The sequence below is a fragment of the Mytilus californianus genome, unplaced genomic scaffold (assembly GCF_021869535.1).
Source record: "Mytilus californianus isolate M0D057914Y unplaced genomic scaffold, xbMytCali1.0.p SCAF_5, whole genome shotgun sequence".
Taxonomy (NCBI): Eukaryota; Metazoa; Mollusca; class Bivalvia; order Mytilida; family Mytilidae; genus Mytilus; species Mytilus californianus.
Window position 1 is genome coordinate 69,333,650 of NW_026262701.1, and position 17,041 is coordinate 69,350,690.

Consider the following 17,041-nt stretch of genomic DNA (forward strand, 5'->3'; position numbering starts at 1 on the left):
TGCCATGTTTGGTTTCATTCCATTCAGTGGTTCTCTAAAAGAAGTCATTTGTATGCATTTCCCATAGGGTCCTATGTTAAACTAAGTCCCCCGCTGGCGGCCATCTTGGATGATGGATCGGCTACAAAGTAACAACACTTGGTCAGCACCTCATAAGGAACATTCATGCCATATTTGGTTTCATTCCATTCAGTGGTTCTCTAGAAGAAGTTCAAAATGTAAAAAGTTTACGCCGACGCCGGACGACGGACGCCAAGTGATGAGAAAAGCTCACTTGGCCCTTCGGGCCAGGTGAGCTAAAAATATGTTTTTTTGGCCCCTTTTTGGCCCCAATTCCTTAACGTTTAGGGCAATTACCCCCAAACTCAAACCCAGCTTTTCCTTTGTGATATGGAACCTTGTAGTACAATTTCAGAAAGATCCATACACTTACACACAAATTATTGTCCTGAAACTAGAAAAATGCTTGTTTTTTTACCCTTTTTGGCCCTTAATTCCTAAAATATTGAGGCAATTACCCCCATCATCAATCCCAGCCTTCCCTTTGAGGTATGGTACCTTGCAGTACAATTTCAGAGAGATCCATACACTTGAACACAAGTTATTGTCTGGACACTAGAAAAATGCTTATTTTTGGCCCCCAATTCCTAAACATTTCGGCAAATACCCCCAAACTCAATTCCAGCTTTCCCATTGTGATATGGAACCTTGTAGTACAATTTCAGAAAGATCCATACACTTACACACAAGTTATTGTCATGAAACTAGAAAAATGCTTGTTTTTTGCCCCTTTTTTGGCCCCTAATTCCTAAAATTTTGAGGCAATTACCCCCAAAATCAATCCCAGCATTCCTTTTGTGATATGGAACCTTGTGGTACAATGTCAGAGAGATCCATACACTAACACACAAGTTATGTCTGGAAGTTACAAAAATGCTTATTTTTGGCCCCTTTTTGGCCCCTAATTCCTTTACGATTGGTACCATAACCCCCAAAATCAATCCCAACCTTCCTTTTGTGGTATTGAAACTTGTGGTAAAATTTCATAGAGATCCATTCACTTAAACTAAAGTTAGAGTGCGAAAACCAATGTGTCTTCGGACGACGACGAAGACGACGACGACGACGCCAACGTCATACCAATATACGACCACAAAAATTTTTTTGCGGTCGTATAAAAAAAGGAAAAAAAGAAAAAAAAAGAAAAAAAAAAAAATCTCCCCCCCAAATTTTTTGAACCCCCTTATGATTCATCACCCCCAAACTCAATCCCAGCCTTTTCTTTGTAGTATGGTACCTTGCAGTACAATTTCAGAGAGATCCATACACTTGAACACAAGTTATTGTCTGGAAACTAGAAAAATGCTTATTTTTGGCCCCTTTTTGGCCCCCAATTCCTAAACGTTTCGGGCAATTACCCCCAAACTCAATTCCAGCTTTCCCTTTGTGATATGGAACCTTGTAGTACAATTTCAGAAAATATCCAAACACTTACACACAAGTTATTGTCATGAAACTAGAAAAATGCTTGTTTTTTGCCCCTTTTTTTGGCCCCTAATTCCTAAAATTTTGAGGCAATTACCCCCAAAATCAATTACAGCCTTCCCTTTGTGATATGGAACCTTGTGGTACAATGTCAGAGAGATCCATACACTTACACACAAGTTATTGTCTGGAAGTTACAAAAATGCTTATTTTTGGCCCCTTTTTGGCCCCTAATTCCTTAACTGTTGGTACTATAACCACCAAAATGAATCCCAACCTTCCTTTCGTGGTATTGAACCTTATGGTAAAATTTCATGGAGATCCATTCAGTTAAACTAAAGTTAGAGTGCGAAAACCAATGTGTCTTCGGACGACGACGACGACGACGCCAACGTCATACCAATATACGACCAAAAAATTTCAATTTTTGCGGTCGTATAAAAACCAAAACATAGCAAATATTGCCGCCCCACAAGCGAACTAGCACTTCTCTTTCAAGTCTCAACACTTCTTCTTATCAGTTTAAAAAATAGAAGTCACTTCTCCCTATGATTCTGAAGTGGTATGATATTTCAGATAATATTTTTTACCAAAGAAAAATATATTTTGTACACTTACTCTGAAAATGTTCATCAGGCACAACAAAGTCTTTCTTGACATGTTTCTGTTTTTCTTTGATGGCATCCATTTTTTTCTTAATGTTGTCTAACACTTGACGTTCCTCTTCTTTTTGTTTTAGAACACTCTCTATCAATGTTTGGTTAATCAGTTCTGCTCCTCTAATGAAGTAAAATGTATTGGTGTAAAGTAATTCTAATAGATCTGTCTTACATATAAATATATATATATATATATGTGTCTTAGGTAAACATGACAAGAAACTGTTTTCAAACTTTATAAAAATGAGGTTTTCAAAAAAATAAAAATTGAAAGCAAATTAAATCATCATGATAAAATACATGACATCATTTGATTTTAATAGGTGTGTTGGATTGCTGTCTTATTGATTCAAATCTCCTGTTTATTAATTTCATACATATAATTATGAAAGCAGAAGAAAAACAGTGAAAAGAAATTTGCATCAAAATTTGTAAACACAGCTTTTATTATTACATAATGAAAAAATAATTATAATAAATCACACTTTAAAATTAAAGTTTGTTAACTTGACGAACAAAATTTATCCCAAAAAATGTTTTTGTTGACAAAACACATTTTGTATGTGTTGCGTAAGAGCATTTGGCCTACAAATGACATCATGCTTAAATCAAATCAAATCTTACAATTTTCCTTTGCTAATTCTTACCTAGAAGCAAGATTGTGTTGGGCCTGATTCATAACTACAACATGTCTGAAATAATGACTGTTATATATCCTCATTTGTAGCAGAAGGAATGTGAAACAAATTACATCCCAAGCTAGCCCAGTGTCATCTTCTTCAACCTTACAATCACCTAAAATATCAAACATAAATAATTAATTAAAAACAAATTCATACCTAACCTGTCAACCTCTTGAGTCAAATTTGAGGTCATGACTTGCATTGAATAAACAAGTAAAAAATTGACACTGACAACAGATGTTCCCCAAACTGCACCTTTATTGAGAAAAAGCTGTGCATATGCCCCATATTATTGTTAAAACTTAAAAATATATTTCATCCAAAAAACATTCTCATTTTAGAATTATCTTTAATCTATATAATATACAATTGTGTTTTTACAGATTACGGCAGATGATCTTTCCTTTTCACAGAGAACTTTTATACCAAGTCAAGACTAACCTGTATTAAATATGGGTGATAGATTTAAACAAGTCAGGCATAAAAGCTGTACTCAGTCAATACTAACCTGTATTAAATATGTGTGGTGGATTTAGACAAGTCAGGTCTAAGAGCTGTACTCAGTCAATACTAACCTGTATTAAAGATGTGTGATGGATTTAGGCAAGTCAGGCCTAAGAGCTGTATCAGCCAACATTGGTCTGTATATAGCTTGTCTATATACACACAACCCAGAAGCTGTAACACTGCTTTCATAAACAGTACAAAAAACGTGTAACCAATCAGCATGTTCCACCTGGAAGTAAAATTCATCAAATGTAGCAAGTAAAATGTAATATGCTTTCATAAACAGTACAAAGAATGTGTAACCAATCAGCATGTTCCACCTGGAAGTAAATTCATCAAATGTTTAGCAATCAGATTTTATACAATACAAAGTTAGGATCTTACTTTGGTAGTTGAAATTCCTATAATGGTCACTGTCATCTGAGAATTTTTCTTTTTAATTGGGTTCTTTTTAGTGATGAAAAGTGTATAATTCCAGTCTATTCATAGGCACAGTGACCTTGATCTTTGATCTACTGACATGAAAATCAACAGAGGTCTTTTTCTTTCCAAATAGTATTTTAAGTTTGGAGAAGTTTTCACCTACATGTATGGTCCAATTTCAGTCTATAAATTGGTGCTGTGACCTTGCCCTCAAACTTAGTAATCTCGAAATCAACAGAAGTCTTTTCTTCATTGAATGAAAAATTGTCAAACAAAATTTGGTCAAAGATATCATCTTTAACCAAAGTTGTATCCATATTTCAGTGTATCAATAACTGCTGTTTCCTTGACCTTTGATCTAGTGACCACAAAATAGTAGCAGCCTTCTTCATCAAGTTTGGTAGGAAATTTTTTATGGCTCAAAAGATTTTGTCCAGAAACCAAAATGTTTGACTAAACTCAGCTAAAAATATGGATTTGTCTTGACCACTTGGCAACAGAAATATCTTCTTAATACATTCCTCATCCTGAATATGCATGAAATATTTGCCACTTGACTTTAAGCAAGCAACAATCAATTACTCATTTTAAACATTAGTTCTTACAATTTTAAAATGTTGAAGTAAGTTAACACATTAACTCAAACATACCTTCGTGTTGAAGGCCTCATTGTGACTTGATGAACAGCAATAAAAACACTGTTTCTTTGCTTTTTGTGTCATGGATGGATACCCCATATCCTTTGTTTTTCTATTACACTAATACTACATAGCCTTTCTCAGAAAAAAAATATCCTTACCTTCTTCTGATAATTCTCAGAGGTAGAAGTAAGAACTCCTGTCCATACCACATAAACACAAACACAGCTATCACATAACCCATACTGAACAGGTTTATCCTTGTAGCACCAGTAATAAACATAATAAACAATGTTACCCAGTACATATAGGTGAAGAATCCTATTTTCAACACATCAAGATATGACCTGAAAATACATTATTTTTTTACTGCAAAACTGTTATATATAGATTCTACCACTGCATCGAGTGTGATACGATATTTATCCACTTGAGACAGTTAAATTTTCAAATTTAAAACGCGAGGCTCGCCGAGCGTTTTAAATATTTAAAATTTAACTGTCGAGAGTGGATAAATATCGTATCACACGAGATTTGGTGGTGGAATCTGTTTCTCTAATGATTTGCAAACAATATGCAGGCAAACTTATTCCTTCTTTTTGAATGATCTGCAAAAAGATGTGTTCTTTCTATGTGACGTCATCAGGCATGGTCGCCTTTTTTCATGCCGTCACAATAGGAAATTCAGAGGAAAACAAGAAAATTTGACGTCATAATCGGATTTTAACCAATGAAGAACTGAGATCAAACGAACCACACGTTGATTAAATTTTTTTTATACAATGGTTGCAGAAAGGGATAAATTGACGAAGAATTAGAGAAACAATTATATACATGTATCAAAAAATATAAATATGTTGATACAAAAATTTGAATTTCAAAGACAAGTTTATCTGCAGCAAAAAGATGCAAATGTTTTTTTGGTGGTCCTCTACACATTTTTATATTATAGTTTAAATACATGTCTGTGGAGCAAGTGTCCAATAATATTGCTTCCATCTATGTTTTAGAGATACTCAGGTCAATATCCGAAAACCATTTCTTTCAGCATGAATATATGCTCCTAAACTTTAACTGTAACTTTCTGACAAGAAATGACAACTGATAAGCAGACTGTTCTTACTTGGCATGGCCGGTAAAGTCAGGCACTAGTATTGGAGTACTGGCCTCAACTTCTTCTAGGATATCCTTATTGGAACCTCCTGGGTGTAAATCTCCTTCACTTGATTCACGTCTGAATACTTGCCACTGTAGACAAATCAACAACAGTTGAATTGTATCAGCTGAAAAATTAAAATATATTCAGTTAAGGTGGTACCTAACACTACAGGGAGATAACTCTGTAAAAATCAGCTAAACGTTTTAATTATGTTGTATTGTTAAGGAAATATTAAGCTTCTCAATGATCAAAATTAGTGTTTGTCAAACTGCTATATAACCAATGAAATTTTTCTGATAAAGTGGTTGGTTCAAATTTTTGAAATTTTTATATTTTTGTCAAAGGGTCAAAGTAAACATTTTGTCAAAATTTTATGAAAATTAAACGAGCCAAATTAATATTAGTCAAGGTGTTGGGTACCACCTTAATTACTCAATTTTTTCAAATCATAATTATGTGTAATTAATTAAATATGTAAGAAGAGGCTGTCAGAGTGACAGCAAACTGGATTTCCTGCAGAGGTCGAACCCTGAACAGTTGAGCAAGTATGGACACTACATTTAAGCTTAAAACAGCTCTGAAATTGGATTGTGATTGAATATTTGATACAGCATAGGTTTGTGACACAAAATGAATGTAGTCAAAGAACTGAAAAATTTGAAATTGGACATTTACCTACTGTGGTCCAATATCCAAAATCTAAGTTCATTGTTAGAATCAACATATCAAAGAACCCCAAGAATTCATTTTTTGATGAAATCAAATAAAAGTTTAATTTGGGACCCTTTGGACATCAATGTGAACCAATTTAATAAAGGAGCCCACAATCCAAAATCTCTAAATACATCGTTAGATTCAGCATTTCAAAGAACCCCATAAATTCAATTTTTGTTGAATCAAACAAAGTTTAATTTTGGACCAACTTGAAAACTGGGCCCAAAAATCTAATATTTAAATACAGGTTTAGATTCAGCATTTGAAAGAATCCTATATATATATTTAATCTATGTTGAAATGAAACACAGTTTAATTTTATCCATATAATTTTCTGTTCAAAGGGAAATAACTCAAACTGATCCAAATATTTGTTCTTTCATTTGTCACAAACTAATATAAATTTGCAAATTATCTATCAATGTCAACAACTTTATCTACACAACGTAATGTAATGAAATATATCCTTCAATAAAAATAGATTATTATCTAATTAAAGGAGTTCACTTCATCAAAATTTTTTTTATATATAGCATTCAGAAAATTAGTTTATACAGAATAACAAACAAACCTACCACAAAATTCTTCAAACAATTTACCAAAGAAAAGAAAAAAAATAATCCAAAATGTCATTTATCATTCATACCATGTCTTTTAAAAATCTTTTAAAAACTGAGATATTTCCCTTTGAACAGAATGAAGTAATTAATAAAAATTTCATCAAAAATTGAGTTCTTGGGAAAGGGCTATAACTCAACAACGAGAAAAGCTAAAATCGTGAAAATTGTACTTGACCTTCATTTAGTCACAGGAAACAACATATCTAAATTTAAAAAAAATTTCGTCAAAGTGTTTTCATGTTAATGAACAGACACTGTTTGGCAGCCGCCCGCCGTACATCCCAAAATCAATAACCGATTTTTCTTTCGAAAAGCCGGTTAAATATGCAAGAATCCATATAGGCACTCAACAACACTCTAAACATAGGAACAACACTTATTGCCGTTTATCATTTCAAAATCATTATTAGGCCTTCATTTCACAGCAAAGCTCATTACAGCCCTAGCACCAGTTTCAATTCTCTATTGAAATTTGATTATATTACATCTGTGCGTTAAAGACTGAACTAAATGCTTGGTAATTTCAAAAATTAAAGAAAATGACTGGCAAAGAAATCTAACAAATGCAGTCATAATTTGCCTGAGAATGTAAAAAAAAAAAAAAATCAATACAAATTTAAAAGACCACTGGGTACATTAATGTATCTGTAGATAAAATGCTCCGCTGGGGCGCAGCTTGATACGATCGCAGAGGTTGAACCCTGAACAGTTGGGGCAAGTATGGACACAACATTCAAGCTTGATACAGCACTGAATTTGGATTGTAATTAAATATTTGACACAGCATAGGTTTCTGACACAGAATGAATGTGGTCTAAGAACTTGAAAATTTTTAATTTACCTATTCAAACCATATCATTATTATTTGCTTTTATATATAAATCAGAAATGACCAATTTAAAATGGAAAACTTTAAAGAAAAAAAAGGAAAAAAAAAAATCCCCCCCCCCAATTTTTTGAACCCCCTTATGATTCATCAACCCCAAACTCAATCCCAGCTTTCCCTTTGTGGTATGGTACCTTGCAGTACAATTTCAGAGAGATCCATACACTTTAACACAAGTTATTGTCTGGAAACTAGAAAAATGCTTGTTTTTTGGCCCCTTTTTGGCCCCAAATTCCTAAATGTTTAGGGCAGTTACCCCCAAACTCAAACCCAGCTTTCCCTTTGTGATATGGAACCTTACAGTACAATTTCATAAAGATCCATACACTTACACACAAGTTATTGTCCTGAAACTAGAAAAATGCTTGTTTTTTTGCCCTTTTATGGCCCCTAATTACTAAAATTTTGAGGGAATTACCCCCAAAATCAATCCCAGCCTTCCCTTTGTGGTATGGTACCTTGCAGTACAATTTCAGAGAGATCCGTACACTTGAACACAAGTTATTGTCTGGAAACTAGAAAAATGCTTGTTTTTGACCTCTTTTTGGCCGCTTATTCCTAAACATTTAGGGCAATTACCCCCAAACTCAATTCTAGCTTTCCTTTTGTGATATGGAACCTTGTAGTACAATTTCATAAAGATCCATACACTAACACACAAGTTATTGTCATGAAACTAGAAAAATGCTTGTTTTTTGCCCCTTTTTGGCCCCTAATTCCTAAAATTTTGGAGGCAATTACCCCCAAAATCAATCCCAGCATTCCCTTTGTGATATGTAAACTTGTGATACAATGTCAGAGAGATCCATACACTTACACACAAGTTATTGTCATGAAACTAGAAAAATGCTTGTTTTTTGGCCCCTTTTTGGCCCCAAATTCCTAAATGTTTAGGGCAATTACCCCCAAACTCAAACCCAGCATTCCCTTTATGATATGGAACCTTGTGGTACAATGTCAGAGAGATCCATACACTTACACACAAGTTATGTCTGGAAGTTACAAAAATGCTTATTTTTGGCCCCTTTTTGGCCCCTAATTCCTTAACTGTGGGTACCATAACCCCCAAAATCAATCCCCACCTTCCTTTTGTGGTATTGAACCTTATAAACTAAAGTTAGAGTGCGAAAACTAATGTGTCTTCGGACAACGACGACGCCAACGTCATACCAATATACTACCACAAAAATTTTTTTGCGGCCGTATAATAATTAGACAGTTAATAATGTATGATTAGGGCTAATGTTATCAGCATATTCAACAGCTCCACTTCCAGTAGAAACTTTCCTATCTACATCTTTCAAGCAGTAATTGTTGTGCTGTTACCTAGAAGTCTGTTAGCTGTAGGATAGTAACTATAGTAAGATGTTTATAAAGTCTGAAAGTTTTAGAAGAGCAATAAAAAATCTCTATCTGGACAATCTAGATTTATCAAAAATGATAGGTTTTTAAAGGAGTAATACCACCCTTGTTTTTCCCCTATTAGTCTTTGTTAAATTGGGACTTTTAAAAAAATCATGCAGAATTTATCTCTGTTTCAAATAGAGAAATACTTGGCATGAGTAAAGTTTTATCCTGCCCATTACTACAGTGAAAATTTCAAAGGACATTTCATTGCATATAAGATATTAACCATCACCGGAAGTAAACCAATCAAATTTTCACCCCTTTCTTTTCTGTTTACAAGCTTTAGTAACCATGTCATCTCAAGTTCCCAAAATATTTAACAGGAACACCAAAAAAAAATTAAATGTGGATAGCATCCACATGTGGACACAGATGATGCCCCCGCTTGCATATCATATAGTTATAAAGGGACATAACTGAAGAACGGTAAAAGTAACGCTACCCAAATTTGAACTTGATCTGAGTTTTGTGGTAATAAGCATTGTGTGTAAGTCTCATAACATTTGGTTGAGGCTAACTTAGGTAGAGAACAGAAACTTAAAATTCAGCAGTTTTTTTCTATTTGTAAACACGCATAACTCTAAAACGGTTGTGTATAAGTTTTATAACATTTGGTTGAGACAAACTAAAGTTAGAGAACAGAAATGAAAAATTCAGCAATTTTTATGTTTATAAAGGGACACAACTCAAGAATGGCAAAAGTGTTGCCACCAAATTTCGTACTTAATCTGTATTATGTAGTAATAAGCATTGTGTATAAGTTTCATATCATTTGGTTGAGGTACTAAAGTTAGAAAACGGAAACAATAAATTTGTATTTGATCTTAGTTTTGTGGTAATGAATATTGTGTATAGGTTTCATAATGTTTGGTTGGGGCACCTTAAGTTACAGAATGGAAACTAAAAATTTTGCAATCTTTCGATTTATAAAGGGGCATAACTCAATAATGGTTAAAGTGACACTACCCAAATTCAACTTGATCTGTGTTTTATCAGTGGAAGTCAAAATTAAACATTGCATTGTATAAAGCATTGATTGTAGTTGATTCAACTATAATCATGGACAAAGGAAGATAACTCCAATTTTAAAAATAAATTGATATTTAGAAGCAAATAAAATATTTGCAATTTTTCCATTTATAAAGGGGCATAACTCTAGAACAGTAAAAGTGAAGCCACCAAAATTCAAACTTGATCTGTGTTTTGTGGTAATAAGCATTGTGTATAAGTTTCATAACATTTGGTTGAGGCAAACTCAAGTTAGAGAACGGAAACCAATTTTGGGACATACGTACGTACAGACGGACAAGGGTAAAACTTAATGCCCCCACCGCTACGGCGGGGGCATAAAAAATGGTGCTTTGAAACAAGATATATGTTTATGGTTTACAATTTTTTTTCTGCAATCAAATGCATAGTTAATTTCCTACAAATGTCAAATTCAAGGGAATATTTCTTTTCGAGCCTTTTTCGTATGAAACCTGATTTGACGAACTATAATTCAGCGGTATTACACCTTTAGACAGTTAAGAGATTGTACTTACCGATAAGTTTGATAGCTCTTGGTGGGAAGTTATAGTCAGGCAGATACAGCCATTTCTCTAAGTTTCTCTCAAAGATCTCAATGTAAGACCAAGGATATTCTGAAACAGAAATGTAATGTATACAGACTTCCAGGAGTATGTAATTAGTCATGCAGGAAACAAAACACTATAGCTACAAGGTTTTGTAACTTTGTTTGAACCTAAATCAAGAAGTTTTTCATGCAATATTTTCATGGATCACTGATTGCTTTGTTGCAACTGGTTATTGTGATGTTCATTTATATTTTTACTTTCAATATTCTTATTGCACCCTTTAGTATCTAAACATTTTCTTTTTGTTAACCCAAAGCATACTTGGTTAAATTCATTTAAAAACTATTTTTTGTATATTATATACGAGGAACTCTGCACCATGCAAATTATTTTGCATTCATCTACAATCATAGCGTATTAATGATATTGCTTCACTTTCACATCTTTCATAGATTCTTACATGACAGACATTTACACAGCTTCATAGATAACATCTAACCTTCACTCTTAAATGCATAAAATATATTGTCATTACTGAAACTTTTTTATTTAAATCACAACTAACATTTTTAATCAGAGTCACTTTGAGCATGTTTTATTCCACAAGTTATACTTTTATAATTAATGAACATATATGCTGAAATTAATATAAGTATTTTCATACCAATACACAATCCTTTAGGTAGCCCCAGACAAATGAGGAACTCCACAGGTAACATAACAGCTAGAATGATGGTAATCAATGGCCATATCAAAGCATTCCCTCTCCTACTGAGGACCAGAAGTATCCCCAGAATGACGGCATAGATGACACTGTAGACATCCACCCTTATACAAATGGTTACTGCTAACATGATGTAACACAACTGAAACATAAAGCAGGTAATTATATATATTAATGATTCTTTAATTTGTCATGGTATAAATAAGATGAGATGTGAGGTAAATTTCAAAGGGACAGCAATCTAACAACACAAAATAACCCCAATTAATTTAAACAAGAATGCATAGGTTGTTGTGCTAAGCATTACCCCACTCGTAATTCAAAGAATCAGAAAACAGGAAGTAGGTGTCTGACAGATAGATCACAAACGCGATCCCTGCCAAGCTGAAGACAAAAAATGAAGTCATTCTGTTCAGTAGTACTTGAGAAAAAGTTGCTGAAAAATTTAAATTCATTCAACATACATAGTGTCCGGTAATTCCGCCTGTCCGGTAAACCCGCCCACTCCCATTTACTTCTGTAATTGTCACTTCCGTGAATATTTTGTCTGCTATTTTGTTCATAGAAACTGTACTAATCACCACTGCATGTCAAATTTTAAAGAAAAATCCTTTATTACGAAAATATCTAGTGATATATATAATACAGTTCCTAAAGCTAACAATAATCATATTATTGCTTACAAAACTCAGTTCTAACTTGAAATTTTTTTTGGATTATCTGGAATCCCTTTATAAGTGGTCTATTAAAAAATATATCACCTTTTCCTTTCATAAATTTGTGATAAACTGACCCTCCATACATATTTACTGCGCATGGGCGGATTTACCGGACAAACACATTTCCGATAAAAACATGGATGACCCACATGTTTTGTTGATTTTAAAATTTATATAAGATATTTTTGGGGAAATGAGATAAACTACTTAAAGTTGATTTGTCAGTGAATCAATTAAATTAAATTTGATACAATTTGTATTTAATTAAGCAGAAATACTTATGATTAAAGCCTTATGTGGGCGGATTTACCGGACTGCATCATATTGGAAAAAAAATTAAAAGTATAGGCAAACAGGAAGTAGGTGTTGGACAGATCCTAAAAGTGCTCACACGTTACAACTCTTCACTGTAATGACTGTCAAGATCCAAACCAAATATGTTGTCATACCCGAGAAAAGTATGATTGAGAAATATTTGTTGCCCAAATGAATGGATGAATAGACAGACAAGGTGAATGCACTATAGTCCTTGCTCCTAGTAATAGCTGCAAATGAAAGTTGTCTAACTCTTCTGTAGATATGGCAAAGTCCATGAATTGCTTTGGGTCACCCTCAAAAATTGATAGAATCAAAAATAAAATAGGTGCAAAATGCCATTTTATACTAAAATTTCTGTTAAAGTTTAATTGAAATCTAGTTTCTAGTTCATTAAGAAATGAGAATAGAAAGTGCAGACAGACAAAGGAGCAAATCAACAAACCAATAAACGAAGGGACTCAAGAATCATTATAAACCACTGCTTCTTTAAACATGGGCAAAAAATAAAGCATATATTCAGTTATAACAGATACGAACTTCAAAATTAAACTTTCAAATTTTCTAACTACTAACTTGTGATGTAAAAATAACTTACCTGCAGTCCAAACTTATAGAAGAAGAAGTTGGCAAAGTATTTAGAGCAACGAAGTAAGCCTCTGTCTGCCTCTGGTCTTTTGATATCAGGAAAGATAACTCCTGGTGGTGGTCTTTTTTCACTAGGTCTCTTATAATGTTGTGACTGATGACATTTTATTAGCTTGTACAGAACAAGTATCAACAGAATTCCTATATAGTTCTGTACAAAGAAAGAAAAAATTCCAAAAAAAAGACTTTATGTATGTTATCAAAACAATTAAAAGTTTAAATAATTGTAATCACTTTTATAGAAAATAGAAAGTAAAATTTTCAGTGTTGAGTATATCTTTTTAGTCATTAACTCATTTCAGTATGAATTATCCATAGGATTTAAGCAAGCTAATATATTTTTTTTCTTAATGTGATAACAACAGTTTTCTTTTCTTTTCTGCTTTTGCCATTTTTTTACTATTTCCAGTATAGTTAACCCTTGACATTAAAGGCTATTGTTTAAGGTATGTTTTTGTTAAATAGGTTACAATATAGTAGAATTTATAACAAACTTGAGATTTTCCTAACTATTCTTTATGAAGTGTGATTTAAAAAAAATTTCAAATTAAGCACATTTGCTATCTTTCATATATCACATTAAGTAACAGGAACATTGGCCCTACCATAGCACCTGCGTTAATGTAGCTCAGTCTTTTATTTTTTGTTGTGGCTTGTTGATTGCTGTTTGTTTGTTTGTCTGTTTGTCTTTTGATCGTGGTGATGTCTGCCTCCTAGAATCAGCTCCCCCCTTTTTTATTAGTCTTTTTTCTCAATTATAAAAAGATAAAAGGAACTGACTTTTTTCCCAATATAACTATTGTCATATCTATAACCTACTGGTAATAAAATGGTTCTTACTGCAACACACTATAGTGTACTTTATTTACTTATTTCAACTTACACTGAGATAATGAGACAGGTGGCTTGTCTTATCAAATCCTACCCACAATGCTTGGTTGATTGTTCCATTAGTATCTGGTTTTAAACCACTCGAAGCAGAAAAACCTGTTCTTCCGCTTATACTGTTATATCCGGATGAATTGGCTAATACCGGGGAACCAGTTGTATTTACAACACTGGATGAATTCACTGTAGGGACTAAAGGTATGATAGTTGGTTCCATACTGAAATTTGCCTGTTAAAAAAAAAAAACATTCAATTAAGTCATGAAACATAATATAAGTTTTCATATAGTATATTAAACAGTATCATTATAATTTATTATTTATTATTTTCCATCAAATATTGACACCAGATACCATTCACATTATTTTCTTGCAACTGGTCAATTCCATTTTACTTCTTTTAAAAAATAACTTTTGAAACCTAAATTCTCCACATTTTCCCCACTTAATCACAGAGTTCTTGAAATCTTTTTTTTTCCCTAGTGGTCTTTGAAGAAAATCTGATGGTCCTCATCATCATTTCTATACCAAAATAGTGTTGGCCATTTGCAAATTTTTGGTGGTCAGGAGATTCTGACCACCACTTTCCCCAGAACTCTGTATCAAGCTGATGGTCTGAGCAATGCTGATAGGAAAACATAACATTTTTTAAAAATATAAATTGAGCTGACCAGAAACAAGAAAATTAGTTAAAATTAGAACTGTTTTTACTAAAATCTGATAAATTGCTTCATTATTCGTATTTTAAATGCTGAATAAATAATATCTCATATTTTAAAATGATTACTGGATCTAACTCATTGAACCATGAAATCAAAATTGTAAGAGTTCTCGAAAAAGTGATGGTCCGAAGGTTGTGACCACCAAAATTTTTCAAGGATCAACACAATTTTTGTATTTTGCAATAGAAATAATAGTGAGGACCAGCAGATTTTCTTCAAGGAAAAACCAGGGAAAAAAAGATTTCAAGAACTTTGAATGGGCCTGGCAACCTCATAACTGCTATTTTGGCTTATTCATGTTAGAATTCAAAGTTAAGAATCATGTTAAATCTTTTTTTTCATACTGAACAGCTTAATGGTGTAGCACAATTGGAGTGATTCTCCTTTACTGGTTCTTTGACATATATAGTGACTGCTTAAGACCATACCGTTGTCATCAATTCCACACAATAGATATAATATGGATTTTCGTCTCATATACCCAGTACATTATCAACAATGACATTTAATAATGCAAAATTAAATTAAATAAAATGCTCCGCTGGGCGCAGCTTGATACGACCGCAGAGGTCGAACCCTGAACAGTTGGGGCAAGTATGGACACAACATTCAAGCTTGATACAGCTCTGAATTTGGATTGTGATTAAATATTTGACACAGCATAGGTTTCTGACACAGAATGAATGTGGTCTTAGAACTTAAAATTTTTTTATTTACCTATTATGGTCCAATATCCAAAATCTAAGTACATGGTAACTTTCAGCACATCAAAGAATCCAAAGAATTCAATTTTTGATGAAATCAAACAAAGTTTAATTTTGGACCCTTTTGACCTCAATGTGGACCAATTTGATAACGGGGCCCAAAAATCAAAATACATGGTTAGATTCAGCATATCAAAGAACCCCATATATTCAATTTTTGTATAAATCAAACAAAGTTTAATTTTGGACCTCAACTTGGACCAACTTGAAAACTGGGCCCATAATCAAAAATCTAAACACATGTTTAGATTCAGCATATCAAAGAACCCCAAGAATTCCATTTTTGTTAAAATCAAACTAAGTTTAATTTTAGACCCTTTGGACCTTAATGTAGACCAATTTAAATAAAATGCTCCGCAGGGCGCAGCTTGATACGACCGCAGAGGTCGAACCCTGAACAGTTGGGGCAAGTATGGACACAACATTCAAGCTTGATACAGCTTTGCATTTGGATTGTGATTAAATATTTGACACAGCATAGGTTTCTGACACAGAATGAATGTGGTCTAAGAACTTAAAAATTTTAAATTGGACATTCACCTATTATGGTCCAATATCCAAAATCTAAATACATGGTTAGATTCAGCATATCAAAGAACCCCAAGAATTCAATTTTTGATGAAATCAAACAAAGTTTAATTTTGGACCCTTTTGACCTCAATGTGGACAAAGTTGATAACGGGGCCAAAAAATCAAAAATCTAAATACATGGTTAGATTCAGCATAAAAAAGAACCCCATATATTCAATTTTTGTTAAAATCAAACAAAGTTTAATTCTGGACCCCGATTTGGACCAACTTGAAAACTGGGCCCTATCAAAAATCTAAATACATGTTTAGATTCAGCATATCAAAGAACCCTAAGAATTCAATTTTTGTTAAAATCAAACTAAGTTTAATTTTGGACCCTTTGGACCTTAATGTAGACCAATTTGAAAACGGAACCAAAAATTAAGAATCTAAATACACGGTTAGATTCGGCATATCAAAGAACCCCAATAATTCAATTTTTGATGAAATCAAACAAAGTTTAATTTTGGACCCTTTGGACCTCAATGTGGACCAATTTAAAAACGGGGCCCAAAATCCAAAAACTAAATACACGGTTAGATTCAGCATATTAAAGAACCCCAAGAATTCAAGAATAAAACCCCATTGAAATTGGTCAAGAAATAAGCAATTTATACGAAGTATCTTCTTTTGCACAATACTGTGCAATTAAATATTTCTTGCTATTGCGCAATACTGTACAAATGACAATTTCTTGCTATTGCGCAATATTGTGCTATTGGATATTTCTTGCTATTGCGCAATACTGTGCAATTGAAGATTTCTTGCTATTGCGCAATACTGTGCAATTGAAGATTTCTTGCTATTGTGCAATATTGTGCAATTGAAAATTTCTTGCTATTGCACAATACTTATTATATAATAATTTACACATCCTGTTTGGTGTGTATCTCCTACCATATCATTATTATTTGCTTTTAAATATAAATCAGAA

At 33.1% G+C, this 17,041-nt stretch overlaps 1 protein-coding gene across 3 annotated transcripts in view; it reads right to left on the bottom strand.

The window, feature by feature from the left end:
- The window catches only part of LOC127701257 (piezo-type mechanosensitive ion channel component 1-like), a 128,180-nt gene that overhangs the window by 43,017 nt on the left and 68,122 nt on the right, over positions 1-17,041 (bottom strand). For all 3 annotated transcript variants that reach the window (XM_052205077.1, XM_052205076.1, XM_052205075.1), the window contains 9 exons: positions 14,048-14,281; positions 13,115-13,315; positions 11,423-11,624; positions 10,726-10,824; positions 5,519-5,678; positions 4,557-4,742; positions 3,403-3,563; positions 2,792-2,939; positions 2,104-2,264 (listed from right to left, as the gene is read on the bottom strand). In XM_052205077.1, coding sequence (XP_052061037.1) covers positions 2,104-2,264; positions 2,792-2,939; positions 3,403-3,563; positions 4,557-4,742; positions 5,519-5,678; positions 10,726-10,824; positions 11,423-11,624; positions 13,115-13,315; positions 14,048-14,281 — 1,552 coding nt within the window. The remainder of the gene's footprint in view (positions 1-2,103; positions 2,265-2,791; positions 2,940-3,402; positions 3,564-4,556; positions 4,743-5,518; positions 5,679-10,725; positions 10,825-11,422; positions 11,625-13,114; positions 13,316-14,047; positions 14,282-17,041) is intronic.